Source organism: Acomys minous, assembly GCF_964271855.1.
Source record: "Acomys minous genome assembly, chromosome: 12".
Taxonomy (NCBI): domain Eukaryota; kingdom Metazoa; phylum Chordata; class Mammalia; order Rodentia; family Muridae; genus Acomys; species Acomys minous.
The window spans coordinates 108,701,193-108,715,818 of record NC_140493.1 but is presented as its reverse complement, the minus strand read 5'-3'; the positions used below and the strand labels follow the sequence as shown (position 1 = coordinate 108,715,818).

Sequence of the window (14,626 nt, the reverse complement as noted above, 5' to 3'; positions counted from 1 at the left end):
CCTGGGCTAGGGGTGCCCTGCGATGACGTTGTGGCTAGGCCGGGAAGTACAGTACTTGACAAGAAAGTCACCTAGGCACTGCCTCACTATGTGACTACAGCAGGTGCTTTAGGCTCCCGCCAGCTCCCCCAACAGGAAGAGCAGGCCAGCTGCCTCAGAATGGCATGGTCACTCTTTTTTGTTTTGTTTTGTTTTGTTGTTTTGAGACAGAGTTTCTCTGTGTGGCCTTGGTTGTCCTGGACTCGTGGCTGGCCTCAAACTCACAGTGATCTGCCTGCCTCTACCTCCCTGAGTGCTGGGATTAAAGGCGTGCCCCACCACAGCCGGCTGCATGGTCACTCTTGATGCCTGCAGGGCCCCTGGTTGGTATCCTGAAGACAAGCCATCATCACCTCCACTGGAGGAAGGCTAGGAAGGGAGGTAGTATCTGAAGGGGGCGGGGCATCACTTCACTGTCCAGAGTCATTTGTAAGTCGTGATTTACTAGGAAGACAGTGTTCACTGGTGGGATCCTGGGGACCTGGGCTTGAGAGACTTCCCCGAGCCTCCTCTGCGAGGGGAGGCTCTCCCAGGAATCAAAAGGGGTTCTGACTTCTGGCTTTCCTCTTCCACTGCCCCGCCCCGTAAGCTTTTAAGTCTAAAGCCCAGAGCTGCTGGAGGATCAGCTAACCTAGGCCCAGGTCACCTCTGAGGCCATGGCTCCAGAAACCCTACCCCGGCTGGCTACTGAGGAGCAGTGCTGACATGCCTAGACACCCCCACACAAAGCTGCCGGGGCCTAGCGCTCTTCCAGGTGACCCAGAATCTTACCGAGTGCTGAGGTCGGCAGGACTCCTGATTCCCAGGGAGGGGGAGAGGGGGTGGGGTGGGCAAGATGGCAGTGCGCAGACAGCCCGCATTAATAATAAAAGCAATAACGCCAGCCGTCACCTTCCTCTAATGAAATCACACTGGGTGCTGATGGCGTTAGAGCGTAGGAATAAACAGCGGTGCGCTCGGTGCTAAATGAGCCCGCTGCTGCCGGTTGCAGCATATTTGCCCTAGATCCTGGGGGGGCCACTGAGGAAAGAACATTGGCCAACTCCCCCACTCGAGGCTCCATGGCAGAGACCTTGACCCCAATGGTGCTGGGGCTGTTTCCTACCCTCCTTCCCCCCTGGGATGCCTCGGACCCTCCATCAAGGTCACCTCCCATCCTAAGGCTTCAGCCTCCCCTCCCCCATTCTACAGGGGGATGGAAGGCTCTCCAGGGTTTCAGGGATCTTTTGGGGTGGAAGTGGTTGGAGAGGGAAAGCAAAGGCCGAGACAGGAAGAAAGGGGGCTGTGCAGTGCTCCACCCTGGGCAGGCTGGCCGGAGGGAAGGAGCTGTGGTCCCCGTGGTCCCTGGGCCTCTCACCGGTACTTCTTGAAGGACAGCCCCATGTGCTGTTTCATCTGCTGCAGGCCGTGATAATCCGTATAGATGAGGTCAAAGGGCAGAGGCACGGTGAGCGGGCAGTTCCCCCGGCCTGGCGGTACCCCTAAGTTACTGAGAGAAGAGCCCATGAGTCTGAGTCCCAAGAAACCCACATTCCCAACCAGCCCCGCGCCTAAACAAGTTCTCACAGCCAAGGACAGAAGGCAAAGGGAGACCGCCCAAGGGCACGTTGATGAGGGCACACTGTCAGAGGTGAATCAAATGGGATGGCACCAGAAAGTTGTATGGACTTTTCATGGCATAAGGGCATCTTCCTAGGGGCAAGGGTGGGTGTCGAAATCTACCCAGGCTACTTTGCCAAGCAGTGCACCTGGCCTGGGTCACCTGCCAGAGGGAAGGGGATTTCTGTAATTCTCTCAGGGCTGAGTTCGCTCAGAGAGCAAGTCTGGCTTTCACAGATGACCACGAATGTGAGCCAAAGCCCTCGGAGTCCCCTTAGAGTTCACTCCCCCTTAGAGCTCACTCAGTGCCAAGGATTCCAAATGTCATGGCAAACCCAGCTCCTGCAAACCTCCGGGGACCTCCTCCCTGCTCCAGCTGGCCATAGCACCGAGTCCCCTGGGACCAGGAGCCTGACTGTGCCTGGCGCTTCACAAACGCTGTGACAGGGCCTGCCTCCAGTGGCCCAGTAGCTATGGCTGGGTCAGGAAGGGGTGGCAATTCTCTGTTGTGTGGCAGGGACCTGGGTGTTACTCATCTCGTCTCACTGGAGCTGGAAGGACATGGTTGTAGCCTTGTGGCTTCTTCTAGAACAACCATCTGCTCAGTGGTTTGCCTGGAGAAGAAGGCTCTAAGCGTTGGCACAGCCACCACAGCTGCCCATTTCATCATTGCTAAGAACCCAACTCTCGGCCCATAAACCCACCCCCCCCCAGGCCCCTGAGGAGCTGACTGGGAAGCCCCGGTTTCTCCCCTTCACATTCTAGCATTCAGTGAGTCTGCACTGAGCCCCAGTGTCAGATGGGGAGTGGACCACAGCTGCCCATGGCCCCCTACATCTTCTCCTTATACTGGGCCAGAGAAGAAAGCCCAGGGCCAAAATATCATCAGCAACAGTGTTCTGCCAGTTTGGCACACGCATCACCTCCTCAGGTCCTCCCATTTAACACACATTTTGTGGGATACTACAGGTGCCAGGCCCTGTGTCCCAGGAGACCCGTGGTCCTTGGATTATGTGAGTCCCAGGAAGAGTGACTGACCTGGGGTGGGACAGGGGATATGAGCAGACAGAGCAGGTATCAGGTCCAGCTGATGGGACCAGATTAGACATTGAGAGCAAACAGAATCCTGTTCAAAGATGCCAAGGATGCTTAGAGCCCTTGCCTTCCTGTCTCAGCTCCTAGGGGTGCACAGCGGCCTTTTAGTGGGCTGGAGGTCCCACCCTTTGCCTTTGCCAGGCCACTGTCTGCCTGCAGGAGCAGGACAAAGCCTCCTTTGGTTGTGTCTGGGATGCTCGAGTTCTGGAAGAGGCCCCAAGGCCCTCCTGGGAGCCCACACCATAAGCAACCTTGGCTCAGAGAGGTGATGGGTTCTGACAAGGACAGATTCATTAAAAGACACAGGACCATGACGGATCCATTGCCTGGTTGTGTCTCGGGCTCTCTGAAATAACTCAAGCCAGGTGGAAAAGTACCAGCCCAGAATGCACTGTACTGTTTGTGCTCGCTCAGCAAGCACATCCCCAGGCCGGGGTGGGGGAGGGGCAGGTGCAGTCTTCTGGACAAACCACCCACAGTGGCCCCTTTCTGGTGATGTAGATGGCACCTGCCCGGAAGACGGCCAAGAAAAGATGCCAAGGCTTCGGTTACTGATGGATATGGTGGCAGCAGGGGTGGGTCTGTCCCTACAAAGCCATGATGGCACGAAGGGCAGGTCCAGCAACCTGCCTTGCTGTGCAGTTCCCCAACCACGTGCCCCCTAATACCTGAAACTGTGCAGTGCTGGGATCTGAACTCGGGTCCTCAGCCTTGTTCTGTTTAAACTAATGCACTCTGACTACTGTATTTCTAAATAGTAAATCAGTAAAGATATGCTCATTTCTCTGGAAAGGCACAGATTATGGCTCTAAGCGCGCGCGCGCGCGCGCACACACACACAATTAGCTAAAGCTCCAAATAGAGGATGTCCAGTGTCCTTGGAACCAGAAGGCTCCTCCATTCTCTGCCCATTATTTTGGTCAAGTGACAACTTTGACCAAACCTCCGGCTTCCTGCCCATTTCGTGTTATCTGGACCAGGAGACATACCTAATGTCTAACCCAGGTCGTGTTGTCTCAACTATGGGCTCCTGGAGGGCGGGCCAGCTTTGGAATTTCACCACTGAGTCCAGGATCTTGTCCAATAACATCCACCAGAGAACTCTCCCCGGACAGAGGACTAGAGAAGCAACGGATATGGTGACCCGGGGTTCAGGTGTGGCGGCCCAGTAGAACATGTTAGCTTAGGCCAGGGGGAAGGCCAAGCTTGCGCCGGCAACTGGGAGCTCCTGCACCCTTGGACGCCAGGGCCCCGTGTGCACCTGGAGAAGCACCGCAGAAGTATGGGAGAAAAACCCACGCTGGTCCCCTCATGCCTTGTCCCGGAAGGAGGGGCTGAGAAGCTGCAGCCGGGACTGAAGGACCAGGGTTTCACCTGATTCGCTGAAGGGGAGGCAGCGGGCGGGGCATCGTTGCTCCCAAAGGCACCTGGGTACCAGGGAGCAGAAAGGTCAGCTGCTCAGGGGGCCGTAGGTTTATAACCTGTAATTCAAGTGCAGTTTTATGGGCGATCTTACACTAAGTGGCTGGCTGGAGCTTGAATTTGGGGCGGATGGGGTGGGGGGCGGGGGAGTCAGCCTGCCAGTCTCCTGCCAGGGGTGGCTCTGGAGGTTGTACAGCCCCAGCCAGAACACTCTCCTGACGCTCCTGCATCGCAGCACCAGCTCTTATTCTGCAGACTTTGAGTCACAAAATAAAACCTCAAGAGCTTCCCAAGGAAAAGGTGCCCCACTGGAAGGGTGCACTTAAAACTGCCAAATCTGGTGGCCAGAGAGAAGTTCCCTGGACCACGTGCCTGGGTGGACTCTAAACATGCAGATAGGCTAGCGAGATGGCTCACCAGGGGAAGGTGCTTGTTGTCAAGGCTGATGTTGAGAGTTTGAGCCTCACTTACTTACACACATACACACACGCGCGCGCACGCACACGCACGGCTTCTAGAGGAAGGAGGAACAGACCTACAGTATAGTGAGAACAGTCTTAATTCTGTAGGAAGAGATCTGAAAAACGGCAGAGAGTGACAGCTGCATACTAAGCTGAGTGTACTTACAGCCATCAGACTGTACCCTGTAAAATGGTTAAGACAACACATTTCATGTGATGTGCATTTTTACAATAATTAAGACAGCTGCCCCCTCCATATGCCCAGTTCCCAGAATTCTGCCTCCCAGAGGCACTAGGGTCCCATCCTGCCTGGGAGTCCCAGCTGGTTGCAGACAGCACAGGGCAAGGATCAGCTCCCTCACTTTCTGCTAGAAGATCAGAGTAGGAAGGCTTATGCTGGGTTCTGGTGCAACGAAAACTGTCTGTGGACATGAGCCGCCAGGTGGCTTTGTGCAAGACCCTGCGTCCTCCTGCTGTCCGCCTCCGCTCCTGTACTGTGTCGCTCAGATGCATCTCCACTGTCTCTCCTAAGCTAAGATCCTCCACTTTGTTTTTCTCAGTGCCATTGGTCCATGGCTAGAAATAATCTCCAGACACTGCTCACATTTGGGGAGAAACTATTCTTATTTTCTCTCTCTCTCTCTCTCTCTCTCTCTCTCTCTCTCTCTCTCTCTCTCTGTGTGTGTGTGTGTGTGTGTGTGTGTATGTGTGTGTGTGTGTGTGTGTAGGAAGGATCTAATAGAAAAGATTCTCGGGGCTAGACAGATGGCTCAGCAGTTAAGAGCACTGTCTGCTCTTTCAGGGGTCCTGAGTTAAATTCCCAGCAACCACATGGCGGCTCACAACCATCTGTAATGAGATCTGGTGTCTTCTTCTGATGTGCAGGTGTATATAGCGGCAGAACACTGTATGTAATAAAATAAATAAATATTTTTTTTTAAAAATTCTCGGGCCGGGCATGCTGGCGCACGCCTTTAATCCCAGCACTTGGGAGGCAGAGGCAGGTGGATCTCTGTGAGTTCGAGGCCAGCCTGGTCCACAAAGTGGCTCCAGGACAGCCAAGGCTACACAGAGAAACCCTGTCTTGAAAAACCAAAATAAATACATAAATAAATAAAAGATTCTCTACAAAGCCCTCACATACCTTTGACTCGAGTGCTAAAGGGCACCTGGGGGATGCTCAGTGTCCCCAGTTGGGTAGCACTGCTGGGAACTTGTGGCCAGGCAGACTTGAGTGTTCTGTCTCTCCTGGGATCTGTGTCCATCTCCTTAGCATCAATGGCATTGCCCTTCCCTCTCCCATGACCCATCACTAGCTCAGGTCATTGTCCCTGTCCCAGAATGTCAGGTGGCATAAAGAAGAAATCCAGATGCCTCACTGGACATCTATTGAGTTGCTCAGGAAGCAGGGAAACTGCCACTAGGGAATTACAGTCTCCGGCCAGCACGGCTTGCCATCCTTTGTCCAGTACAGGGCTTTTCATGCCATCCCAGAGAGCTCACCCTCAGTTCCTGCCTCCTGGAGAAGCAGCTGTCCTTGGACACCCCACACCACCCGGCATGCACAGATACCCTTAAAGGGTCCTGAACCGCAGCCAAGGAGAACTACCAGGTTCCCACAGGACGAGTGGCTCAGAGGACCGAAGCAGAGAGTCAGGTTCAGAGACATCCGGCTGCCCCTTAGCCGCTGTGGCCATGGACCAAGGGATGCAAAAAGAACTGAGGAAGCAACATCTCTCCGTGCTGGGCAGACATGGCAGGCGGGTTGTCGAAGGCTAACACCTACTTCCCCAGCGTTCTCTGCTAGTAAGCAAGCCGAAGGCTAAGGATAGGACTGTGGCTCTCCCAGGAGAGCCCAGGAAACCACATGCTCAGCCCTCTGGCTACCAAGCTACCAAGCTGCTGTTGCTCTGGGAAGAAGCTAGAAGCGGCAGGTTTATATAACCCGGCTGGGTGAATGCTTGGCATGATCTGAGATTCCCTCACCCACATCGTGTTGCCAAGAACCAGGACAGACTGTCTCAGCAGCCCTCAGTGGCCATTGTCCCCGAGGGTGACCCATTTCAGCTCTTGGATGCCCAGGCTGGCCCCTAGGCTGGTCCCTCAGTTTGGCACTGAGATTTTTTTTTTTTCTTTTTAATCTCTCAGGTGAGCATTATGTTTCAGGGCTCTCTCTCTCTCCCTGGCCTGTGCCGCTCCACAACACCTGGCTGAGGGTCAGTCTATTTGGAGGTCTCGGGAGGCACAAAGATGGCAAGGCTCTGCTTCCAACCCTAAAACAAGACTCCTCACTGGAGATTCGGGCTGAGTGTTTTCAAGGGCCTCTGCATCCCCAATGAAGAGTGAAGTGCAGCCTGGCTCCAGGGAAACTGTTCCTACTGCCGCACAGGAAGTACTTCCATCAGCCCCACCGGGACAGCCCTGTCCCTGCTCAGAGGCGGAGGAAACCAACCTTGGCCTTTTCTGTGGGCGGCACTCTCCTGTTTACCATCCCCCTTGCCCTACCCACCACCCTGACAGAACCTCCCCTGTTCCGCATGTGGCAGGGCCCACAAAGCATGGGCCTCTCTGTGTGAGAGCCCCAGGTTCTGAGCATCGGGGAAGAGGAGGGAGACATCGTAAGGATGCTTCTGTCCTGCTCTGGGAAGAAGAGCTGGACCAGGACAGCCTGACCCCGTCTGCCTCCCCCCATCCTGGGGAAAGGCTGAGTAAGTCTGGCTAGTAGGGCCCAGTATCCTACTGTTGGTGCCAAAGCTTGGCCAGGAGCACAGGAGAGTGTCCCACCAGGGTCCCAAGCAGGAAGAGGGGACAAAACCAGCCAGGGACCCTACAGGCTCAGGATGGGGGAGAGATTAACAGGCAACACTGAGGAGCGGGAGGGAGAACTGGAGAGGTGAATCAGTGTCAATCAGAGACAGCCACACCCTCTTGGGGGCGGGGCACTGCATAGGAAAATCGGTAAGTCCAAGCAGGTTCACCCTTCCTCTTCCTGTTCCATGTACTTACGAATTAGGAAATATCCGAAGCACCCAGAAAAGCATATAAAATAATAAAATGAGTTCATGGACACCGCCCCTCCACTACCCAGCCTGGCTCCGACCTTTTATCAATCATATCTGACTTTATTGTTTTGTTTTCCAGAATAACACATTATGAGTGTGGGGACAGGGCTGCTGGGAGAGTCTTCTCTGTCCTCCTCGAATCTCCTAACCCTCCACCTACTTCCTATAAATCTCCCATCTTGTCTCAAAACAAAGCAGAAGTCACCATAGGTGATGCTCAGTTCCCGGTCCCCAACCTTGGCCTGTCACCACACACCAACCCCAATACTAGGTTCCCTTTCTTTCCTTTCTTGTTAGTGCAGAGGGCTGGGTCTCTGCTTTGGGCTGATCCTAGGGTTACCCTTCAGCCCTACGTCCTCAACAGTCTCCCTCCCGTGGGCTCCTTCACGGCAGCATTTAGACACAGCGAGGCAGCATGCCTTCTGATAGCGCTGGCCCATTTCACCAGAAGATCTGTGAGCCCCAGCCTCTGTTCCCATGGTTATGATGGTATTCGGAAAAAGGGATCTTAGCAGATGGGATCGATGCTGAGATGGGGTTGCTGAGTAGAGCCCTGATCCAGCATAGCTGTGTTCCTAATAAAGGAGGGAGGGTGCACACAGAGACACACTGCCTGAAGAAGATGAGGAAGCCAAGAAGTAGGTCACCCATATGCCAGGAACACCAAGTCTTCCAGAGCAGGCCTGGGCTGGGCCAGCTCTAAGGGCCTAAGCCCCACCAAGCTCTAACCTCAGACTGCAACCTTCAGAACCGCAGATAATACTTTCCTATTACCTGAGGTCCCAGCCTGTGGCTTTTTGATTAATCACCTGCTCCTTCATCCAGGTCCCACCCTGGCAGTGCCTATTTCCTCTTCAATCCCTGTCAGAGCCAAGCTCCAGGAAGAGGCTGCCCAGTCCCTGTCACTGGTACCCAGCTGTTTTCTCCTTCTATTATTGTCTTTGTGTTTACAATTCAACCAAGATGTTTTATTGTACAGTTGACAGTGACACCCATGTCACCAAATTCTTTGTACATCTTTCCAGCTCCTTTCTGACTTTTCCTTGGTGTATGTGTTGAGCAGTTTTATGTCATTTGACACAAGCTAAAGTCATCTGAGAGGAGGGAGCCTCAGCTAAGAAAATGCCTCCACGGAGGCGGCAGTGGTGGTGGTGCACACCTTTCATCCCCAGTACTCCAGAGCAGAGGCAGGAGGATCTCTGAGTCTGAGGCCAGCCTGGTCTACAGAGCGAGTTCCAGCACAGTCAGGGCTACACAGAGGAAACCCTGTCTCAAAAAATAAATTTAAAAAAATAAAAAATAAAAATAAAAGAAAGAAAGAAAATACCTCTATATGATCAGGCTGCAGGCAAGCCTGTAGAGTCTTTTTAAAATTAGTGGTTGACAGGAGAGGGCACAGCCCAGGGTAGACCTAGCCCTGGGCTGGTGGTCCTGTCCTTTTTGAGTTCCGGCTTTGGCTTCCCTGAGTGATGGACCATGACGTGGAAGTGTAAGCCAAATAAATGCTTTTCTCCATAAGTAGCTTCGGTCATGGTGTTTCGTCACAGCAGCAGTGACCTTGACTATGAGACGGTGTGTTTTCTTTCCTTGTCTTTTGACAAGATGTTGATATATGGCCTGGGCTGGCTCTGAATTATCTATCCTCCTGCCTCAGCCCCCAAGCAGTGGGTTTGAAGGGTACACTCCACATCTTGTTTCTTACTGGCTGTGTGTGTGTGTATGTGTGTGTGTGTGTGTGCGCGTACCTGTGTGGGTGTGTACTCACACTTGCTTATATGCAGGTACCTGTGCCTGTGTGCATGTGGAGGCCAGGAGAGGTCATTGATGTCCTCTCTATCGCTCTGCCTTATTCCCTTGAGACAGAGTCTTTCGCTGAACCTGGGCCGATGCTGGTGGCTGACAAGCCCCAGTGGTCCTCCTGCCTCTGTCCCCCATAGCACTGGGGTTAAAGGAATATGGCCATGCCTGGCTTTTTTACATGGGTGCCGTCTAGTGAGAGAGCAGGTGTGCTAACTCTGGTCTCTCTTCTTTTACTTACAAAGTGACTAATGCCACCCAGGAGACCTACCTGACCCTGATCATGTCCTTAAGACTCCACCTCCAAATGCCACTCACGTGACTGTGGTGAGCAAGTCTCCTACACGTGAATTCTGGGGACACCCTCCATCTTAGTCTCACGTGTATTTCTGTGATAAAATACCCTGACAAGAGCAACCTAAGAGACAAAGGGTTTTGTACTGGAAGCTTTGGTTTCTTTAACAACTCAGTTATGTAATGTAAATATGTTTTTGTTTTAATCCCAGGTGTGGGATGTGGGACTGCTCTAGTTTGTCCACAGCTGATAATCATCTCATGTGGCTCAAAGAGGGGCGTGGTCTTTGCCAGCTGAAGTTAGTGGGATTCTGAGGACCCTGGGGGAATATAAATGCCAGGGCCCAGAAAGAGGAAGGAGAGACGGATGGAGGAGGAAGAAATCTGCTTGTTCACTGTTGCTAGACATCCTGACGACTGAGATCAGTATTTTCACAAATTTCACAATGACCCTAACCAGCTAGAACTAAGTCTAAAAAGGTCTACATCCCCTGCCCTTTCCTTTCTAAACTTCTTTCTCTCCTACCTAGGGCTGGGGGTCGGGGTGGGGGTGGTGGTGATGGAAGGGGAGTGGGGTGGGAGGAAGGGTTGGAAGGAAGGTAAAGGCATTTAGAACCCAAGTAAATTAGATTTAAAAAATATAGCCGGGCAGGAGGATAGAGTGTTTTAATCCCAGCACTCGGGAAGCAGAGGCAGGCGGATCTCTGTGAGTTCGAGGCCAGCCTGGTCTACAAAGTGAGTCCAGGACAGCCAAGGCTACACAGAGAAACCCTGTCTCGAAAAGGCTAATAATAATAATAATAATAATAATAATAATAATAATAATAATAATAAAAAACAAAAAAATACACACACACACACACACACACACACACACACACACACACACACACATGCTACAAGTGGTGCCCAGACATAGAGCTTAGAATAAGGGGGGGGGGGTGGGGGATGGGGGGGTGGGAGTGGGGCTCTGAAAAAGAAGAATGTTGCTGCTCTCCCCTGCTACTCTTAGTTGCTGTTTTTGCAGTTTGAGAAGTTGGAGATATCCTGAACCGAAGACTGGCCTTGCTCCAAGGATCCCAAGGACCACAAACAGAAGGAAATAGCTGAAGAAAACTCCGTCCCCTCTCCCCACTAACCTTTTTTGTCTCCTACCTGGGGTTAGGGTGTTGGAAGGGATTAGAGTGGGTAAAGGGTGGAGTAGGGAGAAAGAGATACAAGGAACACCAAACAAAAAGAGTTTAAAAATAGCACCTACAGGGTTTATTTGCCTCCCAGTTCCAGGTTGCAGTCGGCCACTGTGGGGAAGTTGAGGCAGGCGCTTGAAGCACTTAGTCATCATGTCTACAGTGAACAGCAGGGAGCAGTGAATCCACGCACACACGCGGGTGCTCACCTGGCTGTGTGCACCCTCATGCAGAGCGAGATCCCTGGCCTAGGGAATGAGCCACCCACAGTGGGTGGGTCTTCCTACCTCAGCTAACACAGCCACGTCCACAGGCTGACCTAATCTACACAACCCCTCACTGAGACTCCATTCAGGCTTGTGTCAAGCTGGCACACCACAGGCTCCACCACAACTGCTGTCAATCGCCCAGCTCCGGTTCTAGCTTCTGGGCCACACCCCATTGGGCCAAAACGGTCTGAGACAGTCATAGCCAGATCTGCACAGGTTGAAACCCCAGAACCCGCCACAGTTGGTGCTACGGCTTAATCGAAAGTGTCTCTCACAGACTGTGATCTGAACGGTTGGTCTCTCGCTGGCGGTGCCATGTTGGTTGGTGGTAGACTGTTTAGGAGGTAGAGCCTGGTTGGAAGAAGTAAGCAAGTGTGCCTTGAAGGATATCTTGGGCCTCTCACTTTGGCATTATTCTATGTATGTGCATGCATTTTCACACACGTGTGGTGGACATTCGAGGTATGGAAGCCAGAAGTTGATATCAGGTTTTGTCCTTCATTACCTCCCACTTTATTTTTTTATTTTATTTTATGGTTTTGTTGTTGTTGTTGGTTTTTTTCAGGACAGGGTTTCTCTGTGTGTGTAAGCATGTGTGCACAGGTGTGTAAGTGCTTGTAGAGGCCAAAGGTTAACCTTGGTGTCACTTAAGTGTCAGTCACATCATTGTGTGTGTATGTGGTTTTTGTTTGTTTGGTTGGTTGGTTTGGTTTGGTTTTTTGAGACAGTCTCTCTGTGTTAGCCTTGGCTGTCCTAGACTCATTTTGTAGACCAGGCTGGCCTCGAACTCACAGTGATCCGTCTGCCTCTGCCTCTCGAGTGCTGGGATTAAAGGCGTGCGCCACCAAGCCCAGCCCTGCATCATTGTTTTTAGTAAACACTTTTTCATCTGTCTCTGTACCACACTTTTTGCTATTTTATTTTATGTATTATTTATTTTGAAAGATATATTTACTTATTTATTTGGTTGGTTGGTTTGGTTTGGGGTTTTGTTGTTGTTGTTGTTTGTTTGTTTTTCTTTTGGTTTTTTGAGATAGAGTTTCTCTGTGTAGCCTTGTCCCAGCTCGGGGCTCTGGGGCTCCGACCCTGGTCCTTACGCACTGAGCCACCACCCCAAACCCTTTCTGTCTTGCTTTCTGCTCCCTAGGATCCCTGACATGAGCAGCCCCGGCTCTATGCTCCCACCCCCCGTGATGCTCTGCCTCACCTCACACCCCAGCCTTGGCCAGGCACCACCATGATGTCCTCTCTGCCTCGCCTCATGCCAAACACAATGGATCCTGTGGACCTTGGACCAAATCCTCATAGATTAAAGTGTTACTCTCGAGTATTTGCCACGTTAAAGAGAAGTTGGATGGGCACAACTGGCAAAGCTAACCACATAAGACGAAAAAGATGTGGTCCCTGCTTCTGACATTCCCAAGGGAGGCGGGGGAGAGGGGCCATCCTTGAGCAAACGTCCCTGGGCCCGAGTCTGATTCCCTGCCTGGCTGCACACTGACAGCCACCAGTTCTCTCTCCTCGGCTTCCTTGTCTAAACACCCGCCTCTCGCACTTCCGTCATTTGCCAGTTAAGTCAACTAATTTTCTACTAAACCCAATTTCACTCATGGATGGAGGAAGAGCCCCATCGTTTTTCCTCATGCCATGTACTGCTAACGCTTGAAATTATGCAAATAAAATTGATGAGCACTGCCAATTCTCCTCAGGCAGGAAGGGCGAGGCTTCCCTTTCGAGCATCCACTGTGGAGACAGGCCTTCAAGAGGATGGCTCAGGATGCATGAGGGGACGGGGCCCAGGCTTCACCATCTCTTTCCCTGTGCACACACTGAGGGAGCAAGGAGTGGGTGTGTGACACCACCTCAGCGCACACTCATCACAGGGCATTGTTCTCACGCACCACCTCCCTCATCTGGAAATATCCTGATGCACCAGAGCCAAATGTGGATTCTGCACGCTGCCCCAGACATCCCTCCAGTGAGCCGGTTAATTAAAATGCCAAAACACAAGGAACACAGAAAAGCTGGCTCATCCATCCAGACTTCTTGTTAGTCAGTGGCCGAGACACCTGGCAGGGACATCTGTGAATGAGCTACAAGCAGTGTACAAGCCGAGTCTTTATCCCAGTGCCTGCCCCACACAGGGCCTGGTTACAGCCAAGGGCGCTTTCAGAATGCAGTGGCCTTCAACTCCCCATCGCCTGCTGCTGCTGTTACTGCTGCAGGGCTAACAGGAGTGACCACACCTCCTACCCCATCCGCCCATGCTTTCAGGCCCATCAGAGCTGACCGCTGTTACAGGTTGTCTTGTTCCCCTCCACACGAGGTTCACATGCTGTTACATGTGACCCTGCCCCCCCCAACACCTCAGCTTCTCGGCGCGTAGCCTTATTTGGAGACAGTGTCTTTACAAAGAAGACAAAACGAGGGCTGGAGAGATAGCCCAGTGGTTAAGAACACTGGCTGCTCTTGCAGAGAACTGATGCTCAGTTCTCAGCATTCATACGGCAGTTCACAACCATCTGCGACTCAATTTCCAGAGGAACCCAACGTCCTCTCTGGCCTCCACCGACACCAGGCACACATGTGATGCACAGACATACATGCAGGCAAAATACTCATACACGTAAAAAATTATTTCAAGGGGCTGGAGAGATGGCTTAGCGGTTAAAAGCACTGACTGTTCTTCCAAAGGACCTGGGTTCAATTCCCAGCACCCACATGGCAGCTCACAACTGTCTGTAACTCCAAGATCTGACACCCTCACCCAGACATACATGCAGGCAAAACACCAATGTACATACAATAAAAATAAATAAATTATTTTTAAAAAATTATTTCAAAGCAAGCAAAACACTTGTGTCCGTAGGCTGGGCCCTCCCTCATGTGACTGTGACGTGTTTCTGTAGTTTATGAGTCTCATTTCGGTTGCTATGATAAATACCCTGACAGCAGGCAGCTAGGGGAGAAAGGGCTGTCTATCTGCCAGCAGCTCCAGTCACAGTCCATCCTTGTGGGGACATCAAGGCAGCTGTTCACACATAGTCTAGAGCCGAGAGGTGAATGAGCAACCACTCGGCCTGCTCTTACCTCACCCACGACTCCTCACCTAGGGATAGTGCCACTGCCATGGCCTGGGTCTCCTCACACCCAGGAATCAAGACAACCTCCCACAGGCACGCCGGGCTTTTAAAGACAACCCCTCGAGGTTGTATCAAGTTGAGAATTCAAACTAACCATTCACAGGGTCTTTATCTGTAGCCCACACTAGCCTCAAACTCATGGTAATTCTCCTGCTTCAGGCTCCTGAGTGCTGGTATCTCAGATGGGACTGCCTTGTAGTGGGGGAAGTTTGGATATTGACGCACATGCAGGGACGAGGCCAAGCAGAGGGAGGCAGG

General features: G+C 52.2%; 1 protein-coding gene across 1 annotated transcript in view; it reads right to left on the bottom strand.

Moving 5' to 3' along the window:
* MGAT5B (alpha-1,6-mannosylglycoprotein 6-beta-N-acetylglucosaminyltransferase B) overlaps positions 1–14,626 on the bottom strand; it is a 68,040-nt gene that overhangs the window by 20,232 nt on the left and 33,182 nt on the right. Inside the window, exon 9 of the mRNA XM_084749583.1 lies at positions 1,397–1,528. Coding sequence (XP_084605709.1) covers positions 1,397–1,528 — 132 coding nt within the window. The remainder of the gene's footprint in view (positions 1–1,396; positions 1,529–14,626) is intronic.